Source organism: Marmota monax, unplaced genomic scaffold, assembly GCF_021218885.2.
Source record: "Marmota monax isolate L192 unplaced genomic scaffold, Marmota_monax_Labrador192_F-V1.1 WCK01_AAM20220418_F8-fsc00086, whole genome shotgun sequence".
Taxonomy (NCBI): domain Eukaryota; kingdom Metazoa; phylum Chordata; class Mammalia; order Rodentia; family Sciuridae; genus Marmota; species Marmota monax.
In genome coordinates this window covers 1327753-1352591 of record NW_026693086.1, presented here as the reverse complement: position 1 = coordinate 1352591, position 24839 = coordinate 1327753, and the positions used below count along the sequence as shown (strand labels likewise).

Here is a 24839-nt window from a genome sequence, read left to right as displayed (position 1 = left end):
CTGGCTGGGTTCCGCCCCCTAGTGGTCGAGTTTGGCAGCTGCCGTCTAGGGGGCGTGTTTTCAAAGTAGGGGGCCTGCGCCTTTAAGGGGCGGGGCTGCGCTCTCTGGCAGAGGGAGATTGGCTGGGAGGAGTCCCCGGAAGTGACGCACTAAGACGCCCACGTGTGCGAGTCTGGCCCACATGGCGACGCTCCTGAAGAGGCTGCTTCGGCTCCGGACACCCCTGGCGGCCTTGGGCCGCTCGGTGGGACGGCGTGAGGCGAGACTGGGCATCGATCCCGGGGCTGCGGTTCGAGTGCGGTTCGCTCCCAGCCCCACAGGTAACCTTGGCGGACGTGACGCGGCAGGCCGCGGCCCACCTTCCCGTCCCCGCCCCCCGAATGTTCCTGAACAAATCCCTTCCGGTGGCGTCAGACGGGGAGCGCAGCGCGACCCCATTTTACGGAGGCAGCAATTGAGGTCCGGGAGCGGAAAGGTTTCGCGTTTCCGGGAACATCTTTGCACGTCTCTTTAGATCTTTTTTTTTTTTTTCCATGCATTCAATAAACGCGTGTTGAGTATACACCGTGCCACGTCCTGGACGTCAGGATGGGGGTCACTGAAAATGAAGTCTGTGTTCTAGTGGTCACTTACAAAAAGTGACTCCTGAGTCACAGGGGCCATGCGGGAAACAGAGCAGAGTAGGAAGCTGAGGTTAGGGTGAGATGCTCAAGAAGGCTTTACTCAGGAGATAACGTGTGAGCTGAGAACCAAGAACCAAGGGGGGTCTTCCTATGTGAAGCTCATGGAAGAAACCTGAGCAGAGGAAATGGGAGGTGCAAAAGCCCCGCGGTTAGGAGCATTGCGAGCTTTGCAAGCCAGCGAAGCACAGATCCATTGTGTAACCTGCTGAAGACCCACTTGTCTCCAACCTCCTGTCAACCCACCACCACACCAGTTCCCAACATTTTTTTCTCACCAAGGCTACTTTCTGCCCTCTTTGCTTTGCGCTTGGCAAGCCTTTCATTCCATACCCCGCAGCTAGCAGATAAGCATTTTTGTGGCCAAGTTTCAGGTGCACGTGACCACTTTCTATGCACGCTGTATCCTATATAGAGAGCAGTGTTTCTCAGATCATCCACGGTGGAAGCAGTGGTTTTTAATTTTCAGTTGTATTTTTACAATATAACTTCACCATTATATTGTAAAAATCAATATAAATGAAGAACTAGGAAAATGGAAGATCTGAAAACATAGGACATAGAAGCCCATTTATTTTTTTCAGTACAACAGACAAAAATTACTCTATTAAATTGCTATACAAAAAAAATAGTTGCTACATGTTTCGAAACCTTTACTCTTTCTATGCTTGTCTGTTGTGAGCTGGCAACAGTTTGCTTATCAGCACTAGACTGTGCGCCTTGCTTTTAGGAGTACTTAACTGTAGAGTGCCAAGTCCTAGGATTGTCTGGATCCAAATTTCTCTCTCTGCCAATTCCTAGATGTGTAACTTAGGCAAATTACTTAACATCGCTGAGCCTCAGTTTTGCTGTCTGTCAAGTAGAACTAATAATAATAGTACTTGCCTTGGGTTTGAGCCAATGTAGCTGAGCCACTTAGTAAGGTCTAATCTTATAAAAGACATTTGATGAACAGTACCCTCTGTTTTGATCATTATAATTCCCATTTCCCTGAAGATTTGCAGGAAGAGTTCATTTGTATAGGAAAGCTGTTGACTACAAACAGATAAAAGAATTATCAAGCAGCATAGATTAATGTGCTAGCTAAAAATTAATTGAAGGTATATTTCAGCAGCAAGCATTTAGATATCACAGCAACCTCGTAATAAAGTGTTTTTTTTTTTTTTTTTGATACTGTAGGTACCACTACCACAGGGATATTCTACCACCAAGCTACAACCCCACCCCCCAGCTCTTTATCTATTTATTTAGTCTTGCTAATTGCCAAGGCTGGCCTCTAATTTTCAATCCTCCTCCTTCAGCCTCCAGAGAGAGTGGGATTACAAATGTGTGCCACCATGGCTGGCCTATTTTTTTTTTGTTTTTAATCCCTCTAGCAGATAAGGAAATTAAAGCTCAAAAAATTTAAGTAGAGTGCCCAAAGGGTAGCAACTGGTAAGTGATAGATGCAGAATTTCAATCCAGGTAAATGTGATGTCAGAGGCCTTGTTTTTAACTATGAGGACTGTGTCCTTCATGTTCCTGGTACCCAGTGCCATTGAACACCACTGGTTTTGTGGTGGCAAAGGTCACACACAGAGTCCATGTTGAAACAGGAGGAAAACTGTGCTCCCTCAGATACCTGGAAATGTAGATGAGCTTACTGTGGAGACTCAGGTCTCTGGACTAGACCAAAGAAAGTAAGGGGAGGGGAGGTGACAGCCATAGGAAAACTTAAGTTCTCAGTGAAGAATGATGAAAAAGTAAGTGTGTGAACTCTGGGGGCTGGGGTTGGCGCTCAGTGGTAGAGCGAGCGCTTGCCTAGCACATGTGAGGCCCTGAGTTTGATCCTCAGCACCACATAAAGATAAATATAAAGGTATTGTATCCATCTACAACTACAAAAATATATATATATTTTTTAAAAAAAGTTTAAACTCTGGTGCAGGAAAATATTGTAGAGTCAAATTTTGTTTTGGTTAGTATTTAAAGCTAGTGCTCAAGTATGCAAAATTAAATTATCAGGTGTGCATAGAGTATATATGCAAAATAGGATTTTAAAGTTTTTTCTGGAGGGGGAGTAACTGAGAATTTAACCCAGAAGCAGTTTATCTCCAAGGCTGACCTTGAACTTGAGATTCTCATGTCTCAGCCTCTCAAGCCACTGAGATTACAGGTATGCATCACTGCACCAGCTATAGAATTTCAAATTTGTTATTCACTTGTAATTAACTTGGTCTCCCAAACGAGACCAAGGCATAAGTTAAATGCCTGCGTGATATGGCTTCCATGGGTAATTTTCTACCTCTCCTTGAGGCAAATATCAAAGTAGAGTGGTGGATACATTTGGGGACAATTGGAGCATTTTTACAAAACGACAGGCTCCAGAACATGGATGATCTTCCACTTCCAAGGTGAGAACTTAAATGAGTCCACCACCCAGTCCTCTTTTGTGACAGTCTGACTGTCTGGTTGATGGTCAGGGAGACGGGACAGGCAGAGCCATATTTGGTCTTTGAAATGCATTGAGACATTCTGTCACAAGAAGAACTTGTTTGCCCCTCAGCTGAGACTTGTGATTTCATTTTCCCTGACTTATCTGAATTGTTCTTTTCCACTAGGCTTCTTGCACCTGGGTGGCCTCCGCACTGCCCTGTACAACTACATCTTTGCCAAGAAGCACCAGGGGAGCTTCATCCTGAGGCTGGAAGACACGGATCAGAGCCGCCTTGTGCCTGGGGCAGCAGAGAATATTGAGGACATGCTGGAGTGGGCAGGTGAGGCTGGCAGGGAGAGGACCCATCTTCAAGGAAGGAATAGGGAGCAGGAAAAGGAGTCTGTAGATCTTCTCATGGTGGAGAATGGAAAAAAGGTACATTTATGCTACCTGAGGTGGCATTTGCCACCTGGAAAGATGCCAGGGCTCCCTAAAGCAAGCTCCAAGGCTGTTTGAGATTCCTGTTCTTATCTCAGAATCTCAGGTCCATTCCCTACCAGGCCAGGCAAGACTCCCAGGCCAGTGGGAACTGGGGGGCTGGGCCTGTGGTGAGCAGAGGAGGCAGGCGTCTTCCAAGAGGCAGTGCCTCTGAGCTGCAGCTCCTGGTCCCACGAGAATGTGGCCCAGCTTGTCCAGTCCTCTGGTTCCAAGAGGGACAGAAGTGCAGTTTATTTATTTCTCATTTTTATTTTTATGAATACTTCCCATTGTTAAGTCTGAGCTCAGACTTTTTTTTTTTTTAAACCACATTATATGAGCCAAACAAAATATGTGCAGTCTCTGAAGTTGATCTTGTGGAAAGTTTAATTCTGAGGACAGCTAAGCTCAGGGAAAACAAGGAGGAGTATGTTGTGTTTCCCAGGTCAAAACAACCCTACAAACCTCTGCTAGAGACAGGTATGACTGGTCAAAGTTAACAACCCTAAGGGAAAATACCAAGATTGTTTTGAGATGTGTGCTCTCATCTCGTGTAAATCATTCACTAGATTCTGAGTTTCTAAAGGGCAGAAACCATTTTATTTATAGATTCTATTATAGGTTTTAGCACATATTCCTTTGAGGCTCATTGAATAAAGGAATGTATTTAGTAAGATCACTCATTGTGATCCATGTTCCAGTCCAGGTGCTGGGGACATTAGGTAAAGACCCAGTGCTCATGGAGAAGGGACAGACTCATCAGCTGGTTCCTGTTGACCTGATGTTAAGTGATGATAAGAGGTGTGGAGAAGGGGTGGGGGACTTGGGTGAGGAGTGCTTATTTCAGTGGGGTAGTCTCTTCTGAGGAGGAGTCATTGGCATGGAGACTTGAATGAAATAGGGGCCAGTCCTGGAATCACCTGAGGGGAAACTGCTCAAAGCCCAGGGAATCACAGTGGCAAAGTTCCCAGGAAAAGAAGTGCTGGGTGGATCTGAGAAGTGGCCAGGAAGCCAGCGTGGCCTCAGGGCAGTGAACAAAGCAGGGCCATCGGAGATCTGAGGACGGGGGTTGCCTGGAGCTAAAGCAAAGCTGAGGTGAGAAGCTCATGGAGCTCCTGCCATGTGTCCAGGTGTTGTGCTGGGCACGAGGGGTAGAGTGATGAGCAGGCTGATGGTCCCTCGCTCCTGGAGCTCCTGGTGCAGCCTGATGGGTGGGTGAGGTCTGAAGCCCCTCGGCAGAGCACACCCCTCCGCACTGTTCTCAGGGCAGAGAGCAGGCCCCCAGGGTGGCTGATGTCTAGATCTCCTCACTTTGGGTGTCATTTTTTTTTTTAAACTGACATATAATTTACATAACTTGAAATTCACCCATTCAAAGTGTACAATTCGGTGGTTTTTAGTATATTCCCCTTGTTGTACAGCTGTCACCACTAGTCCCAGAATATTTTCATTATCTGGAAAAGAAACTGCTGTCTGTTAACAGTCACTCTTCATTCCACTTCGCCCCCCCCCCAGCAACTGCTAATCTACTTTCTCTTCCTATGGATTTGCCTCTTGTTTTTGCCTCCTTCAGACATTGCATATAAATCAGTAGGTTTGAGCCCAGTCCCATCCACCTGCAGTGTTTATGTTAGCGTGAAGTGTCACAGGGCAACCCGTGACTTTATCTTCGTAATTCCTTTGAAGGCTCTTTGGGCAGAATCTCCTGTGTGTTCTCCAATCCTCGTGTTCTCTTTGCATGAAGCATTTACAGTTGTCTATCCTATATGACCTGAGGAGGTAGGATGCTGGGTTAGGCAGGCCTGCCTAGAATAACTTAGATTTGATTATAGCAAATATTGAAACTATCCTACCTGTAAGCCTTGGGGCTGAGTGCTTTATAAGCACTGACTCGCTCATTCTCACAGTCAGATTGCATAGTATGTTTCAGAGGAGGAAACTGAGGCTGGGATAGAACAGGTCAGGCAAAGGGGCTTTACAAAGAGTCATGAAGAATGGGAGGTTTTGCACCCTGCACAAAAATCAACTCCAAATGGCTCAGAGACCTAGGAATTAGGCCTAATTAGGCCTGTGCACCTCCCAGAAGAAAATGTGGGGTCAGCACGCCAGCCCGTAGGCACAGGCAGTGACTTTCCCAATAGGACACCTAAAGCTCAGGAAATAATGCCAAGAGTTAATAAATGGGATGGCATCAAGTTAGAAAGCCTCTGCACAGCAAAGGAGACAATTGGGAATGTGAAGAGAGAACCTCCAGAATGGGAGAGATGAGCTTCCTGCTCATCTGACACAGGATGAGTATCTAGAATATATATAGAGAACTCAAAATTCTTAACGCCAAAAACCCCAAATAATGCAGTTAATAAGTGGGCAAATTAAGCAGACACTTCTCAGAAGAAACACAAATGGCCAACAAATATGTGGAAAAAAAAATGTTCGACATCATTAGCAGTTAGGGAAGTGCAGATCAAAACTACATTGAGATTTCTTCTCATATCAGTCAGGATGGCAGCCCTCAAGAATACAAACAATAGCTAGGCCTGGTGGCACACACCTATAATCCCAGCACTCTGGAGCCTGAGGTAGGAGGATCACAAGTTTGAGGCCAGCCTCAGCAACTTAGCAAGGACCTAAGCAATTTAGCAAGAACCTGTCTCAAAATAAAAAAAGGCTGGGGTGTGTCTCAGTGATTAAGCACCCCTGAGTTCAATCCCTAATTGCCCCCCCCCCCCCCCCGCACCAAAATAGAATACTGCTGGAGAGGATGTGGAAAAAAAGGAGCACTTCTACACTGTTGATGGGATTGTAAATTAGAACAACCCTTTATGGAAATGAGTATAGGTGTTTCTCAAAAGACTGGGTATGAAACCACCATCTGACCCAGCTACTCCAATCCTCAGTATTTATTCTAAACAATTAAAGTCATCATACTAAAGTGACATATGCATACCCATTTTATTGCTGCACAGTTCACAATAGCCAAACTATGGAACTAGCCTGGGTGTCCATTAAGCAATAAATGGATAAAGAAAATGTGGCATGTATACACAATGGAGTTTTATTCAACCATAATGAAAAATGAAAGTATGTCATCTGCAGGAAAATGGATGGAACTGAGACCATTGTATTAAGTGAAATAAACCAAACTCAGAAGGTCAAGAGTTGTGTTTTCTCTCATATGTGAAAGCTAGACAGAAAAAAGGAAAAGGTGTGTAGGGGGTGTCTCATGACCATTAAAGGAAAGGGACAAGGGGCAGGAGATGGGGAGGGAGGGTAGACATGTGGGGAGTGATATTGGCCAAATTGTGGTATCGTGTGCATGGACATATATGTAGCAGGAAATCCCATCGTTAAATACAAGCACAATGCACCAATAAAAAAGTGGGGGAAAAGAATGGGGGTTTGGGGCCTACTAGCCTGAGTTTGGGGCTGGTGATGCCCCTTATCTTTGACCATTTAATGTACCTTGTCACCTCTGGGCCTCTGTTTCTTCCTGACAGGATGGGATATCAGCACCTACCTGGGAGGGACATCAAGGCTTCAGGGAGGTCACATAACATAAAGAAGCCTGCAGAGAGCTTGGCGCCCTAGCACTCACACATCAGCGCTCTTTGTAATTCTTGTCACAACTAGTGAGTGGCGCAGCCAGGATTCCATCCGAGCCTGACAGGCGTGTCTTGAACTTTGCTTACTTCTCCTCGGTCCACTCGCTGTTCCAGGCCTAGGCTGGTTTCTCCCTCATCAGGGCAGTGGTGGATGGAGAGATGGGCAGTGGAGGGCCCACACCCCCCTTGATTGACTCCTCACTCCACCAGACTGTGGCCTCTAACGCTCAACCCCTCTGTCTTTCCCTTTTCATCTGGAAAAGGGAAATTATGATAGTATTGACCTTGTGACCTTCTGAGGCCTGAAAGGTTTAGCATGCAAAGCGCCTGTGATAGTTCCTGGGAATGAGCGCTGTGTGCCCCTTGGGTGTTATTTGATAGAGATTCCTTACCTGTGTTTCAGGCATCCCCCCTGATGAGAGCCCCCGCCGGGGAGGTCCTGCGGGGCCCTACCAGCAATCTCAGCGTTTGGCACTGTATGCTCAGGCCACAGAAGCACTGCTGAAGACGGGAGCTGCCTATCCCTGTTTCTGCTCTCCACAGCGGCTGGAACTCCTGAAGAAGGAGGCCCTGAGGAACCATCAGACGCCCCGGTGAGGCCACAGCCTATTTCCGACGCCTCCCCAGACTTGGATGTGTTTGTCATTTGTTGTTGCATAACCAGTTACCTCCAGCTTTAGTTGCCTCATGGTTTCTATGGGTCAGGCGTCTGAGCACCACTGAGCCAGGTTCTTTGGCTCAGGGTTTAGCTCAGGGCTGCAGTTGGGTCTGAGGCAGGCCTGAAGTTATCCCAGGGCTTGGTCCAGGAGGATCTGCTTCCATCCTCTCTCCCTGGCTGTTGGTAGGCCTCAGACCTTCACTGCCTGCTGACTAGATTCAACCCTCAGTCTAGGCAGCTTGCCATTTCCTCATCAGCAGGGAGAAGAGGGGAGTAGTTGATACGGTGGCAAACACGAGTGTCTGCCTCTTGTGTCATCTCAGTTTTCCACACAACATCTACTATTATTCCCATTCTAGGATGATGAGATAGCTTAAGGAGGTAAGTGACTTGCCCAGTGTCATGCATCTATCAGAGACAAAGGTAGGACCACGTCCAGCAGCATTTCTCTTAGCTGTCATGCTGCTCTGCTCCCCAACAGGTATGACAATCGGTGCCGGAATCTGAGCCAGGAGCAGGTGGCCCAGAAACTGGCCAAGGATCCCAAGCCTGCTATCCGCTTCCGCCTGGAGGAGGAGGCACCAGCCTTCCAGGACCTAGTATATGGCTGGAGTCGGCATGAAGTGGCCAGCGTGGAGGGGGACCCAGTCATCCTGAAGAGTGATGGCTTCCCCACGTACCACCTGGCCTGTGTGGTGGACGACCACCACATGGGCATCAGCCATGTGCTGCGAGGCTCCGAGTGGCTCGTCTCCACCTCCAAGCACCTGCTTCTCTACCAGGCCCTGGGCTGGCAGCCACCACACTTTGCCCACCTGCCCCTGCTGCTCAACAGGGATGGCAGCAAGCTGTCCAAGAGGCAAGGGGACATTTTCCTGGAGCATTTTGCTGCTGCTGGCTTTCTGCCTGAAGCCTTGCTCGATATCATCACCAACTGTGGCTCGGGGTTTGCAGGTACCCACTTACCAGAGCAGTCAGGGTGGCGGAGTGTGACACTGAGGAACAGGGCCCTTGGTCCAGGCAGACCTGGTCATCAGTCCCAACTTTGCCACCTACTAGCCACGTGATCTTGGACACGTTCATTTTTTTATTCAACAATATTCAACAAATATTTATTGAGCCAGACAGCTCGTAGAGTGCTGGGGCTCCAGAAAATCACCATAGTAGGCCTAGTTCCTGTTCTTACAGAGCTTAAAGTACCATTTGCCTCATCTGTACAGTGGGGATAAATATTTGCCTCATAGGGTTATGTTAGAATTCAACTGAGCTCATGAACACAAGGCTACCAGCTCAGAGCCTGCTGTATAATAAGCACAAAAATTATAACTCCCGTGATTATTGCTATTATACAAGCGTATACTTTAACCACAATACTAACATTACTACAAATTCAGTTTATTCCGAGCTGAGTCCTTAAACTTGGCCCAGAATTTAGAACCCAGATCTTGTAGAATCAAGCATCAAATAGAATGACTTCTTATGGCAGAGATTTCTGGAAATGTGGCCAGAGCAGTCTGCTCATGATTTATTCTGCTTTTACTTCATTTAACTCTTAAAATATCCTTGGGGACTAATCCCTCTGTCAGGCTCAGAGAGGTTGAGTAACTTGCCAGAGTTACACAGCTAGTGAGGGATCTAGCACTTGAGTCTTTTCCATGTCCACTATGCCTACTGACGCATAGGAAGGAGCAGCTACTTATATGAATCAGCTTCAGGCACTGCAGTTCTGAACAGTGGTTGCATTCTGGTACCAAGTTTGGTTCTGGGCATCAGTATATTTTACAATCAAATTGGAATCTGGTACAGCCAGGCAGTGGGCACACTGTTCTTGCATCTGGTGTCTTTTAGGGTAACAAGGATTGATTTTGCCTACTTTCAGACTTATATTTCCCTTACTGACAGAAAGAACCCTTTCTGAAAATGAGAGGCTCATCTGGGCCCTAATATCTAGAATTCAGATCCCTGGGGTTGGAGTGGAATGGGGAATCCAGAGTTCTCGTGTTCAGAAGTGGAAGGAGGTCAGGCGTGATGGTGTGCACCTCTAATCTCAACTACTTGGGAGGGTGGGGCAGAAGGATCACAAGTTCAGGGACAGCTGGACACCATAGCAAGATTCTGTCCCCTTCTCCCCCACAAAAGAAAGTGGAAGGAGGACGGGAGGGAGGAAGCTGAGCCGCTGGACGGGCCTCACTTGCAGAGAACCAAATGGGCAGGACCCTGCCGGAGCTGATAGCACAGTTCGACCTGACTCGGATCACCTGCCACTCGGCCCTGCTGGACCTGGAGAAGCTCCCAGAATTCAACAGGTGAGTAGGGAGCATGAAGATCTGGTGGGAAAGGGCCTTGTAGCTCACGGTGGAAGGTGGAGTGGGCTCTGGAGTCCCGTGCACCTGATTGTGACTTTTGGCTCTAGTGTCTAACGCTGCGGGGTCATAGCAAGTCACTCCTCAGGCCTGCATTTTAATCTTCTTTACTCTAGGGCTAATAATGCCCATCGTATGTGATTGTTGTAAGAATTAAGTGTTGCGTGAAGGTGTCTTGCACAACTCCTGGCACACAGAAAGTGCTCAGTAAGTGGGTGGGGCTGATTTTATCATTGCCATTGTTTCTGGACACCCCTTGCATGGATTCTGTTATGACCCAAAGCCTGGAGGGGAACGTCTTCATTTAGAATCTACCCATCCTCTCCCCGGCCAGCTCAGGGAACCAGCACCATCTCATGGCATCAGGTTAATGTTTCAGGTAGCTGCTATCAAGTAGGTCTTCACTTTGAACCTCCAGTAGGCTCACTGTTCAAGTTCAGATATCATTGTGACGTGTCAGTCAAAGGGCATTAGGGATAAGGCCATTGATCCAGTTTGCCAATTGGAGCCAGGCACTGTTAGGGACCAGGCACCTTTCAGCACCTTTTTTGAGCACTGCTTTGGGGATAAGCTCCTACTGGTGCAGAGATTCACTTCACCTGCAGGTTTTGTGTGTGTGTGTGTTTGTACTGTTTTGTGTTTTGGTGCTGGGGATTGAACCCAGGGCTGCATGCATGCTAGGCAACCTGCCCTGCAGTTGTTCTAAGGATGTCATTTCATGTACTTCTCCCATCAGACCTCGAGGTCAGTCTTATGATCTTGCCCTGTGTTACCTGTGCAAAGTCCAAGTCAGAATTTAAATAATTCAAGTTTCCACAGTGAACAGTGGCCGTCTCTTGCATGGAGTGTGCAAGAGTGAGTGCAGCATACATATTAAACACCACATGCATGTCTCCTTTTTATTATAGAGAAAGTGATATTTCTAGGGGAATGGGGCCAGGAGAGGAGAGATACTTAGTGTTTCATTCCAGTCCTCTCAGAAGCACCCGGTGGGGGCGGGGGGTCGTAAGAAAGACAGAGGTGGACTTTTGCTTAGTGAGAGTCAGGGATGGGGTGGAGCATTAGGATTGCTGCCAAAGGCTTAATGTAGCCAAAGTGGTTATCTTCAGACATTCCTCAAGCCATTGCTGTGGTTATTTAAGAAACAATAATAAATACAGTTGCCATAGCAGCAGCAGGACTAGTGGTATGGTGAAAGTGACAATAGTTATTAACTTTTATTTAGCACTTGCTGTGTCCCAGGTCCTGGACCTTACGGGTTTATTTCAAACATGGCCATGAGGGGCTCTTGGATTTTTTTGGTCTTGTTTTGTTCTTCTGTCTTCATTTTTCTTTCTTTCTTCTGTCCCATCCAGCTGCTAAGCAGATTCTAAAAACAATTTCAGTACTGCATTCATGTGTTTCCTTAATACCTTTTAAAAATTTGTTTTAAAACTATGATTTGACCAGTTTGCATTCCAGAAACTTCTCTAGAGGTCTCACCTCTCCACCCTGTCACATGCTGGAGCCTCTTTTCAGACCCCCTCCTGTCAGTAGTTTCCAAATGTGGCGTGCAGGCCTTGCTATCAGGGCTGTACTTGCAGTCCCTCATTTAATTGTCATAGCTACCCTGTGAGGAGGTCCTTTTATTGTCCCCACTTTATCTTTATGGGTGAGGATCCCCACCTCCCTGTGGTTGTGTAACTTACTGCAAACACCTGGCAGGCAGGCCTCGTCCTCAGGCCGGTCCGATTCCAGAGCCTGTGAGGTGCTTCTCCACTCCTTGCTACCTGCCTTCTTTACCACGTCTCAGACGAGGAGCCCAGTGTCTCAGAATGGTCCCTGACCCTGTACCACTCTCTCTCTCTGGCCCCTCTAGTCCTGCCAGGGAGAGGGGATGGCAGCCTAGGGGACTGAGGATGACAGGACCTGGTTTAGGCTTGGATTCTTAGAGATTTTACTATTTCCAAAGAAGAGAATCCACAGTTAAAAGAATTCTGAAATAGAGAGATTTCAGCTGGAAAGAAAAGCCGGGGGGCTGGGGATGTGGCTCAAGCGGTAGCGCGCTCGCCTGCCATGCGTGCGGCCCGGGTTCGATCCTCAGCACCACATACAAAGATGTTATGTCCGCCAATAACTAAAAAATAAATATTAAAAAAAATTTTCTCTCTCTCTCTCCTCTCTCTTAAAAAAAAAAAAAAAAAAAAAAAAGAAAAGCCGGACTTAAACTTCAACAAATACTTCAAACAACACTCTGCTCCAAATCTTAGGGTCTGTATTTTTGACCTCTTCTCTTACACCAAAGCCCCATCATGTAGTAAGGCTAGGAGGCGGACGCTCCAGATTCTGCTTTATAAACTTAGATGCCTGTTGAGGCCAGACAGGGAGCATGAGGGAAGCGGAGAGCCAAGTAAGAGACGAGGAATTAGAGGAACAGGTGACCTGGAGGCCTCTGGGGTCTAAGCCAGGCTTCCAGCCTGCTCCAGCCAGTGGAAGCTGTGCGGACGAGGGCCCTTTGCAGCAGCTCTCCTCATTTTCCAAAGGAAGCCCTGACTGTCTAACATGATCTCTTCCTCGTTAAAAAACCAGCTCCTGGGCTGGGGTGTAGCTCAGTGGTGAGGCCTGCTTAGCAGGTACAAGGACCTGTACTTGATCCCTAGCACCCCCAGCCAAAAAAGAGAACGAACTTGTCAGCTACTGTATTAAAAGTGCTGGCAACAAAACGTGTGCCGTGGCCTCGACCCGTGGGCTGACTGTAACCTTAGGAAGATCCCCTGTCTCCCCTTCCTTTTATAAGTGTGAAGTACAGTCCTGCTTCTTTTTTTTTTTTTTTTAATGTTTATTTTTTAGTTTTCAGCGGACACAACATCTTTGTTTTTGTATGTGGTGCTGAGGATCGAACCCGGGCCGCACGCATGCCAGGCGAGCGCGCTACCGCTTGAGCCACATCCCCAGCCCACAGTCCTGCTTCTAATGCTGGGGGAGGGGATTCATGTGATGTGTCACTCTTCAAGCCAGCTGGCTTCCCTGGGGAGAGGGGTTGGGTGCCAAGGCAGCGTGGCCCTCTGACTTCTCCTGTAGGCTGCACCTCCGACGGCTGGTGAGCAGTGAATCCCAGAGGCACCATCTGGTGGGGCAGCTGCAGGCCCTTGTGGAGGAGGCATTTGGGAGCCGTCTGCAAGACCGGGATGTCTTGGACCCAGCCTATGTGGAGAGGATCATCTTGCTGCGACAGGTGTGAAGATGGCACTTTGAGAGGATGAGCCATTCCTTCCAAATGTGGGTTTAAACACCTTCCAGGGTGGTTAGAGCTTACTCCCACACATGCAATGATGGCCTCCTTCCCTAGGGTCACATCTGCCGCCTACAGGACTTGGTCTCCCCAGCCTACTCCTACCTGTGGACTCGGCCTGCTGTGGGTCGAGCACAGCTGGGCGCCATCTCAGAGAAGGTGGATGTGATCGCTGAGCGCTTGCTGAGGTGAGTACTGCAGACTGAGCTCAAGGTTCCACTCTCCTTCCCCTCTCTCTCCCCCGGCCCCTTCCCCCTGGCCTGGCCTGTGGGACCCCCAGCATAGGCCCGTGCTGGGGAGAATGGCTCGCTGTGGCTTTCTTAGGGTAGGAGGCAGCCTAAAGGACCAACCTCTCCCTGGGCGCAGGCGGTGGGTTCAGCGGCTTGGCCCGACTTGGGCTACATCCTAGCTCTGCCACTTACCAAGCTGATTCTTCTTGCCAAGGTGGCTTCTCTTGGCCAAGTGGAGCTCTCTGAGCTTCATTTCTTCATCTGTCTGTGGGACTGGTTCTTTCTGGAATCATAACAGTTGTTTTGGTTACAAGGGTAAAAACAACCAAGGATGGCACAAGCAAGAGGGGAAGGGTGTCCACGCCTACCAAGGCCAGAGGACGTGCTGCCTGGATTCTGCTGGTGAGGGGCCACACCGTATGGCCGACACCAACTTGTCCTTGGCACTCTCCCTCTCCTCCATGGCTGCTTTTTCTGCAGAGCTCTGTATTGGGCAGGTGGAAGGGGGCTCTCTACCCGAAGAAATGGAAGTCCACGTCTCCCTGGCAGCCTGCAGGAGGTGGTCTGGGACTAAATAGCTTTTATCTTTGTCCTGAGGGTCCTGCCTCTTCAGTTTCACTCCTGTCTGTGGTCTGTGGTGGCTCATGGACTGTCCACCATTCAACCAGAAGGGGAGGGAGGAAAGGTGACAGGGGATAGGACATTCCTTCTCCCTAAGGACCTTCCTTGAAGCTGCACACACCATTTCTACCCATATTCTAGAGTTACGTCTCAGGGCCACACTTAGCTGCCAGGCAATCTGGAAGTGTAGTTTTAATATTTGACAGCCACGTGCCCAACTTAAAATTCTATTACTGCATAAGAAAAGGAGAAAGCTGGACATGGTGTTGAGTGCCTCGTTGGTTGTTTTTACCCTTGTAACCAAAACAACTGTTATGAGGCAGGAGGATTGCTTGAGCTCAGGAATTCAAGACCAGCCTGAGCAACAAAACAAGACCCTGTCTTTGGAAAATAAATAAGACTGATCCTCCGGTTCTTAAGTGTGATGATTGGGTGTTCACACTCTTGTGTGAGATGTCCCTCCCTCTAAGCCTTGTTACAATATCAGCACATTGCGTGACTGACGTGAAAAAAAAGATAAATAAATCAAGGCTGAGGATTTGCAAAGTATTAGAGTACTTGCTTCACGTGTGAAGCCCTGGGTTCCATCCCCAACCCTGCTAAATAGATAAAGTGAAAAAGGGATGCTGGGGGATCATTAACAGCACAGTTTTTGTAAGACAGCCTCAGCCACTGTATGCCTCAAAATCTCAGCTTCGTGGTGCACATGTGTAATCCCAGAGGCTCGGGAAGATGAGGCAGGAGGATCACAATTTCAAAGCCAGTCTCAGCAACTTAGCAAGGCCCTAAGCAATTCAGTGAGACCCTGTCTCTAAATAAAATGCAAAATAGGGCTGGGGATGTGGCTCAGTGGTTGAGTACCCCTGAGCTTGATCCCCGGTATCTGCCCCCCTCCCCCCGAAAAAAAAAATCAGCTTCAGACAGTATTCTAGGATTAACCTCTTTCCCTATGGTTTGAGATTAATAGGAGCTGATTGGTTTTGTCTTCCTTTCCCTGAACCACTGAGGCCTAGGGAATGCTGTGTGCTGGTTGGCTTAGACCTAGGCCATGTGCGGGACCCTTAGTGGACCTCCAGCTAACACATGGCTGAGAATTCCCCAGGGAGATTTGGGAAACTGGTATCAGAAGAAAACGGGATGGATGCTTAGCAGCCAAAACCACAGATATTTGTTTTACTTACCTCTGCTTTTGCTGTGATTATTACATTAGAAAATAATAGAAAACGTGTGTGTTTGCGTTCAGTGTGCTGTTTTATATGTCAGATGTGTTATATGTATATATAGCCACTTACTATAATTTATTGAGTTTGTCTCCTATTGCTGCACATTTGGGTTGCTTCCAAATTCTGCTGTTACAAGTAATGCTGCCCTGAAGGACCTCACATGGGTACTAGTAAGCATTTTTGTAAGTGACTCTGGAAAATGAACTCCCGGTAGTTGTCATTGCCGCTGCTCTTCATTCAGACATCTGCAGTGGGGCCATTAGGTATAATTCACCAAGACTCTTCCTTCCTGCCAGGGCATTAGAGTTCACAGACTCTGGACTCCCACTCAAGTCAGGAAATTTGACACCCGAATGTTCAGAACCTGCCAGATCACTAGAAGTCCCTTTTGTGTCCAGCCAAGCTCTGGGCCAGTTCTGACGTGTCCCATGTCCCGAGCTGCCATGAGTGGCCGCCAGGGGCTGTCATCCCTTTATCTGTTCCTTGGCAGCCTGCTTGCCCATAATGACATTAGGGGGAGTATCTGGGTTTTTTCCCCAAATTACCTTTTATATTTTATATTTCATCTTTTTAATTTCATAAATAGCTGCAATCATGTGGCCCAGTTAATGATTATATTTGTCCAGTGGGGCTACCATAACAAAGTACCATAGACTGGTGGCTTCGACGTGATTTCTCTGAGGTCTGGAGCTGGCCACCCCAGATCAGCAGGCCAGCTGATTCAGTGTTAAGGGCTTGCTTTTGTGGCCTGTTGCTCTTCTGTCCTTTTACTGGCAGAAGGGATAAGGGAGCTCTCTGGAGTCTCTCTTATATGAGTACCAATCCCTTTCCTTCACCAAAACCCACTCCCTCACACCATCATCTTGGGAGGTAGGGTTTCAACATTCAAATTTAGGAAGACAAAAATATTGAGAACACGGCGATGATGCAGTAGGAATTGGACATTTTTGTCTTAAACTGAAGCTAGTTGCTGAAGTACTGGCAGTTAGTAAGAACACAGAGTGTGTGCGAAAAGCAGTTTCTTCAAATCACTTATGAACCCTGTTCCCTGAGCCAGTAGTTCATGCTGAGCAGACCTTTGGAACCAGCTGTGTGGACCCCATTGTGAGTAGCAGGTCATGTCAGATCGGCCTCATGGATCATCTGTAACAGTGAGACGCCCCGCCTCAGTCCCTCTTTAGGGTCTCCAGTTTAAAATCTCAGGTAGACTCTTAGGGGAGCTGGAAGTTCTGTGGATACACCAACTAGCCTACTCCACCTCTTGCTTACCTCACTCAGAGCTGGACCAGATGGTTTGCAGTCACGCTGTGGCTGAATGGGAAATCGCTCTGGAAACTCAAGCATGCTTTTCGGAGAGGACCTCAGCTGGACACCAGAACTTGGGGGGGTAGTGACTGGCCCCTTGGAGTTTAGATCCTTAAGTGCTTTGGTTTGTGGGAAGAGGGGCTGTAGCAAGTTGGTCTCAGTCTGTTCCTCTGGTCTTCTGGATGCTTCTTAAATAGGTTTCCCCAGCCAATCTTGAAACTGTGTTTCAGATAATTTTCAGAAATTATCTGTTCTTTTATCCTGTGTCTAATCTATTTCTAAATTTCTTTTTAAGTCCTCTTGTAATGTATCTGAGCTCTTGAATATAATAAGTGTCAGCTAATTTTTTTAAAGTTTCTGTGGAGACATGTAACCTAATGCTCTTCAGCGTGTACCTTGTGTTTAGGCCCCGTGCTTAGCACCTTCAAGTTTCCACTTTCCACATAGCCCAGTGCAGTGCAGATGCTATAATTATCCCCACTTACACACATGAGAAAACTAGGACAGAGATTACAGGACTCAGAGGTAGCAATTCGAAAATCCTCTTATTATGGTGACTTTGAGCTTGGGTTATCTCTGTATGTGGTCCCCTTGTTGTTTTTGTTTATCCAGCTTGAATGGGGGATGATAGATATCTACCATCTACCACACACATACACACACACACACACACACACACACACAATTGGGCTTGTATTGTGGTTAAGTGATAACCCTGTGAAGGTCACCCTCCCACCCACTTGCCATTGACCTACGCAAGCCCCTTATAGACCGACCCTCTTCCAGGCTTTTGGAAAAATCTGGCGTGAGCTTAACGCAGGACGTGCTGAATGGAGAACTGAAGAAGCTGTCGGAAGGTCTGGAAGGCACAAAGCACAGTAACGTGATGAAACTCCTCCGAGTGGCCCTCAGTGGACAGCTGGTGAGGAGGGAGCTGGGCTGAACTGTTCCCTGGGACCTCCCGTAGCTTTGCAACTCACATTTATTGCCAGTTCTGAGCTCAGTTTGGGGGGATACAAAGATGAGTGAAACATGATCGCCTTCTCCTTCAGTCGTTCGGTGGACTGTGGTTAGGGAGTAGCTGCTGTAAGCAAGCACCATGCTAGGTCTGGTGCAGACACGTGATCCCTGCCTTCACGGGGTTTGCAGGTTATTGAGGGTAGGAGACAATACAAGTTTGCTTAATACAGAAAGACAGTCCCCTGATACCCATCCTCATCCAGGGAAGTCCAAGACTTATAAAATACAAGGCCTGCTCCTGGGATGCAGGCGGCCGGGTTGGGGCTGGCCTGGGCATGTCTTCTGCAGGCTGAGGCTCAGCACAAGTTCCTTAGGCGGTTTAAGACAATAAGGCGTTGTTTTCCCTTTTCTTTCTTAGCAAGGACCCCCTGTAGCTGAGATGATGGTGTCCCTGGGACCAACAGAAGTGCGGGAACGAATCCAGAAGGTGCTCTCCAGTTAGGGAGAAGATGTGCAGGACAGTGGAGGCAGCTGTAGGAATCTGTGGACCTGGGAGCTGCCTTCAGAGGAGAGGAAAGGGAGGCCTGGGGCCCTCCGGAGTACTGCGGAAGGAGCTGAACATGGACTGGAATCCCTGCTGCATACGTGTGTTACGTGTACGGTGTATCCATGCTCCGTGGCAGGTCTTCAGCCATCTTACCTCCTTGACTCTGGGAGGGATGTTCTTGTGTCTGTTCTTTCAAATCACATTACACAGCCCCAAACAATGTAACCCCAGAGAGCTCAGGGGTTAGTATGCTGCAGCCGCCATAACCAAATACCGCAGAACAACAGAGATTTATTTTTTCACAGATCTGGAGGCTGAAGGTCCACGATCGAGCGGTTTTCCCAAGGCCTCTTTCCTTAGCTTGCAGGTGCCGTTTCCTTGCTGTGTTCTCCCAGGGTCTTCCTCTGTGCACACAAACCCAGTCTCTCCCTGTGTGTCCTCATCTCCTCTGACGAGGATGCCAGTCAGATCAGGGCTCGCCCTAACAGCCTCACTGTGTGACTTCTTTAACGGTCCTGGGTCCAAATGCAGTCCACATTCTGTGAGTTAGAGCTTCGTCATATGAATTTGAAGAGGACACAGTTCAGCTTATCACAGTTTGGCAGCAGCCTGAACTATGGATCTCACTTTTGTGGTGCAGTTTGGAGTTAAAACGATGACAGATAATAGACAAGCAGGGCTGAGCAGGCTTTGTTTGGGGTTGAAATGGGAGAAATCGTACTTCTGCCAAGGGTGAGCCCTTGTGTTTTATGCTACTTTTGTCCTTGAACCTTGGACAGCCTGTGACTCCTTTCTCTGAAGGTCATCTGTTTCTAGTTCTCCAGATAGGATCCTTGGGCTGGAGACCTTCACCCTGCCCTTGTGTGTCTTTCTTCACATCCACCTCTGTGCCATTATTTGTAAGTCATTGTCTGCAGATTTCCAAAATGAGATTTCTTCTTAGGGTCTTAGGTGACTAGGAGTAGCTGAAAGGAAAGGAGGCTGGTGCCTGGGGACAAAGTCCTTACAAGGCTTGTAGCCTTCTGTGGGCAGCCAGCCTCTAAGGTGGCTCCAGTCTCTGTTCTCTGCCTCTTGGTACTCACCCTTGTATGGTTCCTCTCCACCCTGGACAGTGCTGGCTGTTTAGGAAATGACACAGCTTGATTTCTGGGGCTGGGTCATAGAGTATATTGTGGCTTCCATCTTGTTGTCTCTAATCCCTGACTTGGGGGAAAGCCAGCTTCCAGCTCATGAAGACAGTCAAGCAGCCCTGTGGATGGGCCCTGCCAACAGCCAGTGGGTGAACCATGTTAGCTGCTGCTTTTTTTTTTTTTTTTTTTTTTTGTGGGGCTGGGGATTGAACGGTGACCCATGTTAGAAGCTGATCTTCCAGGCCCAGCCAAGCATTCGATGACGACAGTCCTGGCCAATGTCTTGACTGCAACCTGCAGGAGAGGCCCAGAGCCAGAACAGCTCAGTGACACTGGTCTGGGATTCAGACATGCCCAAATTGTGATACAGTAAATGTTTATTGTTTAAAGCCACGTGGTTTGGGATAATTCATTACGCAATAATAGATAACTACCTTAATTTTTGCCCAGGGGAGTAGGGAAAGGAGATTAAAGAGTTTGTTGAGCTTTATAGGGTCCTAGTGTTTGCTTAAGAGTACACCAGATAGGGACTGGGGCTGTGGCTCAGTGGCAGAGCGCCTGCCTCACACATTTGAGGAACTGGGTTCGATCCTCGGCATCACATAAAAATAAACAAAATAAAGATATTGTGTCCATCTATAATTAAAATATATTTTAAAATACTCCAGATAAAGTTCTTTGGTTGGAAGCAATAGACTTGCAACTCTTCCTAACTGGAACTATGAGAGAGTCAAAGAAGCTATGGAAAAGTGAAAGACCAGACCTTGGACAAGATAGGAACCAGGCGTCGGGAGCTAGGGGCTAGTCTTGTCTCAGTCCACAGTGGGGACCATGAGCTACAGTTATATGGTGGTTTTGTTTTGTGGTGCTGGGGATTGAACCCAGAGCTTTGTGCATGAGAGGCAAGCACTCTGCCAACTGAGCTATATCACCAGCCCCTACAGTTATGTTTTTGTTGTTGTTACTTATTTCTGTGTTTTCTCCTTCAGTTTTGGATGGTTGAGCTAAAGATTTGAGATTCTGAATCTGTCTGGTTAGCTGACTGAGGTCATGTTGTTCTTAGCCAGAACTAGGTAGCCCCACAGGGATGATAGCCAATGGAGGAACAGTTCTCAAGAAAAACTAGGGAGCTTGTTCCAGAGAAGGAGTAATGTCTTTAAACTTGCAATCCTCCTGCCTCAGCCTCCCGAGCCACTGGGGTTACAGGCGTGTGCCATTGCACCCAGCCAGTGAGAGCCTTCTTGATGAGTACCAGAAAAAGATGTCTATCTTAACTATGACTGAAGACCAAAAAGAAGAAAAGAAAAACTATGTCTTTTTCTAAGTGAAACTGCTGGTGCTATTTGGAATTAGTTGTAGAGCTACAAGGAAAAGCTGCTAGTTTTCTTTTCTGGCTAGAGTGTTAGTGTGTGTGTGATTGAGTGTCTTTCCTCAGATGAAGTAGCATCCTGCTTCAATGCCTGTACCTGCAGAAATGGGTGCTGACCACAGAAGGAGGACACAGAATAAGAACAATACTTATGAGCTGGGGCTGTAGCTCAGTGGCAGAGGGCTTGCATTGCATGTGTGAGGCACTGGTTCAATCCTTAGCACCATGTAAAAATAATAAAATAAAGGCATTCTGACAATCTACAACTACAAAAACAAAAAACAACAAAACAACTTGTGATTTATTGTGGTGTTATATATCAGCCTCCCTCAGTTGTGCGTTTGTGATTGTGCTGGCAAATGCTGTAACCCATTGGGGCTGGGGTAGAGCTGGGCTCAGTGGTAGAGTACTTGCCTAGCAGGCTTGATTCTTAGCACCGCTTTTAAATTAATTTTAAAAATTTAAAAGCGGTGCTAAGAATTAATTTTTTTAAAAAAGTTAAATTAATTTTAAAAATTAAATTTAATTAAATAAAATTTTTTAATTTTTTTTTTTAATTTAAATTAATTTTTTTTTAAATGCTGTAACCCATCATCTTGTTAAAACTTCACAACCCCAGGGGGAAAGTGGTGTTTTTTCCAATGTTATATACGTTGAAACTGAGGCTCTGAAAAGTTAAGTAACACTTGAGGATATGAAATGAGGCAGAACTCAGGCTGAACGTGGAACTTGAGACCAGCTTGGGTAACATAACGGGACGCTCTTCTCAAAAAAAAGGAACTCAGGTCTGTGACAACCCAGAATCTCAGCCCAACTACCAAGTGGCACCAAAGCTTCTGCTTCTGAGATGTTAAGAATGGTTACAAGAAATGCATTGGCCCGTGCCCAGGAAATGTGAGTGTTTTTAACAGAGTTGAGTGATCAGAATGCTAAACTGGTTCTGACATATGCTGCCAACATGGAAGAACCTTGAAGACCCTGTGCCAAGTAAATGTCAGTCACGAAACTGCAAATGCTCCATAATTCTACATATGGGAAGTGCTTAGAATAGCCCCATTACAGACAGTGGGTGGAGGTCGCCAGCTGCGGCAGAGGAGATGGGGAGTCCTTGCTTAATGGCTCTGCAGCTTCGGTTTCACAGGAGGGAGAGTTCTGGAGATGGGTGCTTGTGACAGTGGCACAGAGGTATGTCTGTAATACCGCTGAGCTGTACATTTAAAAATGAGATGGTAAAGTCTATGTTTTTGTGTTTTGCCACAAAAAAAAAAAACATTTTATCACAATTAAATTTTTTTTTTAACTTTAACACAATTTTTTTAAAATGCCAAATCGATGCAGCTGCTGCTATGCTTCCTCAATTGGTATGAGCTGTGTAGAAAATGTCTTTTTTTTTTTTTCTTTTTCCCTGTGGTACTGGGGTTGAACTCAGGAGTACTCTGTTACTAAGTTGTATTCCTTGCCCTTTTATTTGTTTTTTATTTTGAGACGGTGTCTAAGTTGCTGAGAGTATTGCTGAGTTACCAAGGGTCTTACTAAGTTGCCACACTGGCCTCGAACTTGGGATCCTCCTGCCTCAGCCTCCTGAGTGGCTGGGATTCCAGGCGTGCACCACTGAGCCAGGCAAAAGTGTGCATCTCCTAATTGGAGGTTTTGCTCAGGACTAGTAGAAATGTTTGAAATGACTTCATGCATTGTGAATAACCCCAAGTCTGTCCCCCGCTGTTTTTGAGAGAATAACACAGTGATAAAGAACATGGAGGCCAGCTGTCTAGATTCATACGCTGATTTTGCCACTTACTGTGTGACTTCTACACCTGAGTTTCCTCAACCTTAAAATAGGAATAAAAATTTACCTGCCTCCAAGAGTTACGTGGGTTAGCATAGGTAGCACAAAGTTCTTAGAGTGTTGCCTGGCACCTGATAAACACTAGCTATCATCCATCGTGATCAACGTTATTTTCTTTCTTAGAAACTTGGTTGCAAGACAAAACATATTCAGTAACTGAATCTATCAAATTAATTTCATAGATAAGAATTAGGACTCTCACGGGTCCAAAGAGCAGTACTTCCACTGGACCTCAGAAAAATTAGAATTTGTATCTGAAACCCACTGGGACCCCAGGCAGTCACATTTTGTCCCTCTGAGACCACACAGCTTCTGACATTTGTCTCCGTCCCTGTCCTCTCATCTTCCCTCTGGAGACTGGCTTTTCTGCATCTCTGTACTTGTCGAAGAACTGCCCCGGCTCCAAAGCTGACTCCTCTCTCCTCCAACCACCGCCAAGATAACCCGCGTGGACTAGCCATACTCCAGGAGAGAATCTAACTGGCTCATTGGGTCAGCTTTCTTCTCCTGGTCCGTTCAGCTGTGGTCAGTGGGACACAATCGTGTAATATGACCTTGGCTGCAGGGAACCCCCTGTAGTGAGTGAGCGGGCAGCTCCTTCCCTGAGTATATTCTCTGAGTCACTCAGAAATTATCCTCTCCAGAAAATTAGATTTTTATATCCAAATTTGGAATCTCATTCGTATCACTTTTTATAGTACTAATTACTGTATTAAATTACATAGTCCATTTGTTCATGTTCACTCTCTGTCTCAAAAAAACAAAAGATTGGCCAGGTAGAGTAACACACCTATAATGCCAGCCACTTGGGAGGCTGAGGACTGGGAACGCAGCTCAGCGGTTCCATCCCAGTATCTGCACTGGGTATGTATATATATGAAAGATGAAGGCAGATGGGAGGTCTCTGTTGCTCCTCGCTATAACCATAGCGCCTGGCACACTGCCTGATATTTAGGATGGATTCAAGTAAAAATCATGAAAAAAATGAGGGCTTTGTCGGTCAGATTCCATTTCTTCAGAAGTGGTAGTCATTAGCTGGTGCCTCTCTGCCACATTCTAATAGTCCCCCAGTATCACTTTCATTTACCCCAGGAAATCTTACCTCTTTGCAAGACTTGCTATTTAGCTCTGTGATCCATTGCCTATAATTTGCTTTTAATCCATGACCTGGAAGATACTACCTTTATGAGAGACTTGTTTTGTTTTTGATAATAGGGACTGAATGCAGTGTGCTTCACCACTGAGCTAAGTCCCCAGCCCTTTTTACTTTGAGACAGGTTCTCACTAAGTTGCTGAGGGTCTCACTAAGTTGCCCAGGCTAGCCTTCAACTTGTGATCCTCCTGCCTCAGCCTCCCAGATTGCTGGGATTATAAAGTTGTCTATTCAAACTGGGTGCAGTGGCACTGTAATCCCAGTGACTGGAGGCTAAGGAGGATTGCGAGTTTGAGGGCAGCTTTAGCTGTTTTCTTTTTGTTTGTTTGTTTGTGTTTTGGTGGTGCTGGGGATTGAACCCAGGACCTTGTGCATGTGAGGCAAGGACTCTACCAACTGAGCTATATTATATCCCCAGCCACCCAGCTTTAGCAATTTTGTAAGACACTCAGCAACTTAGTGAGACCCTGTCTCAAAAAAGACGGGGGAGGTAGCTCAGTGGTAAAGTGCCTCTGGATTCAATTTCTATTTATCAGTTAATAGTTTTGCTTATGACAAAATTGTTTACCTTCCCAGGGACCAGGAAAATTAATACTGAGAAAAGGAAAACCTTTTTTGAAAAAAGCAATAAGAGTCCAGAGGAGCCATCAGGTAACTTAACAGATTATGTGACCTCTGAGGAATGAGTAGGAATTTCCCAGGCAGATGGGGGTTTGAAGGGCATCCTAAGCAGAGGGAAGAAAATTGAACTTGAGTGGATCCAAGCACTGGGGTCAGGGGAGAAGTAAAGGTGACTGCTGAGAAACTGGGAAGAGATGAGAACTGAATGACCTCTTTTATTTGCCAAGCAAAATGTATCGGGGTATGTGTGCAAATAACACAATCCAGATTCTAACCAGTTTAAACAAGATGATTTATTGTCCTACATAACAGGAAGTTCAGGGGTAGGGCAGCCTCCAGGCCTGGTTGATTTAGTGACGTCCATGAG

At 46.9% G+C, this 24839-nt stretch overlaps 1 protein-coding gene and 1 non-coding gene across 2 annotated transcripts; both read left to right on the top strand.

Annotated features, from left to right (window-relative positions):
• The first annotated feature begins 131 nt into the window (after positions 1 to 131).
• Positions 132 to 20112, top strand: Ears2 (glutamyl-tRNA synthetase 2, mitochondrial). Its single transcript, XM_046454650.2, has 9 exons — positions 132 to 320; positions 3281 to 3436; positions 7579 to 7768; positions 8315 to 8787; positions 10031 to 10139; positions 13257 to 13410; positions 13525 to 13655; positions 17633 to 17768; positions 18225 to 20112. Exons 1-9 carry the CDS (start codon positions 182 to 184, stop codon positions 18306 to 18308), a joined length of 1572 nt encoding a protein of 523 aa, XP_046310606.1. The 5' UTR covers positions 132 to 181; the 3' UTR covers positions 18309 to 20112.
• Positions 14722 to 14823, top strand: LOC124099584 (small nucleolar RNA U13). The gene has a single exon (XR_006853999.1). It is a non-coding gene; the product is annotated as a small nucleolar RNA U13 (small nucleolar RNA).
• Positions 20113 to 24839: the final 4727 nt, after the last annotated feature.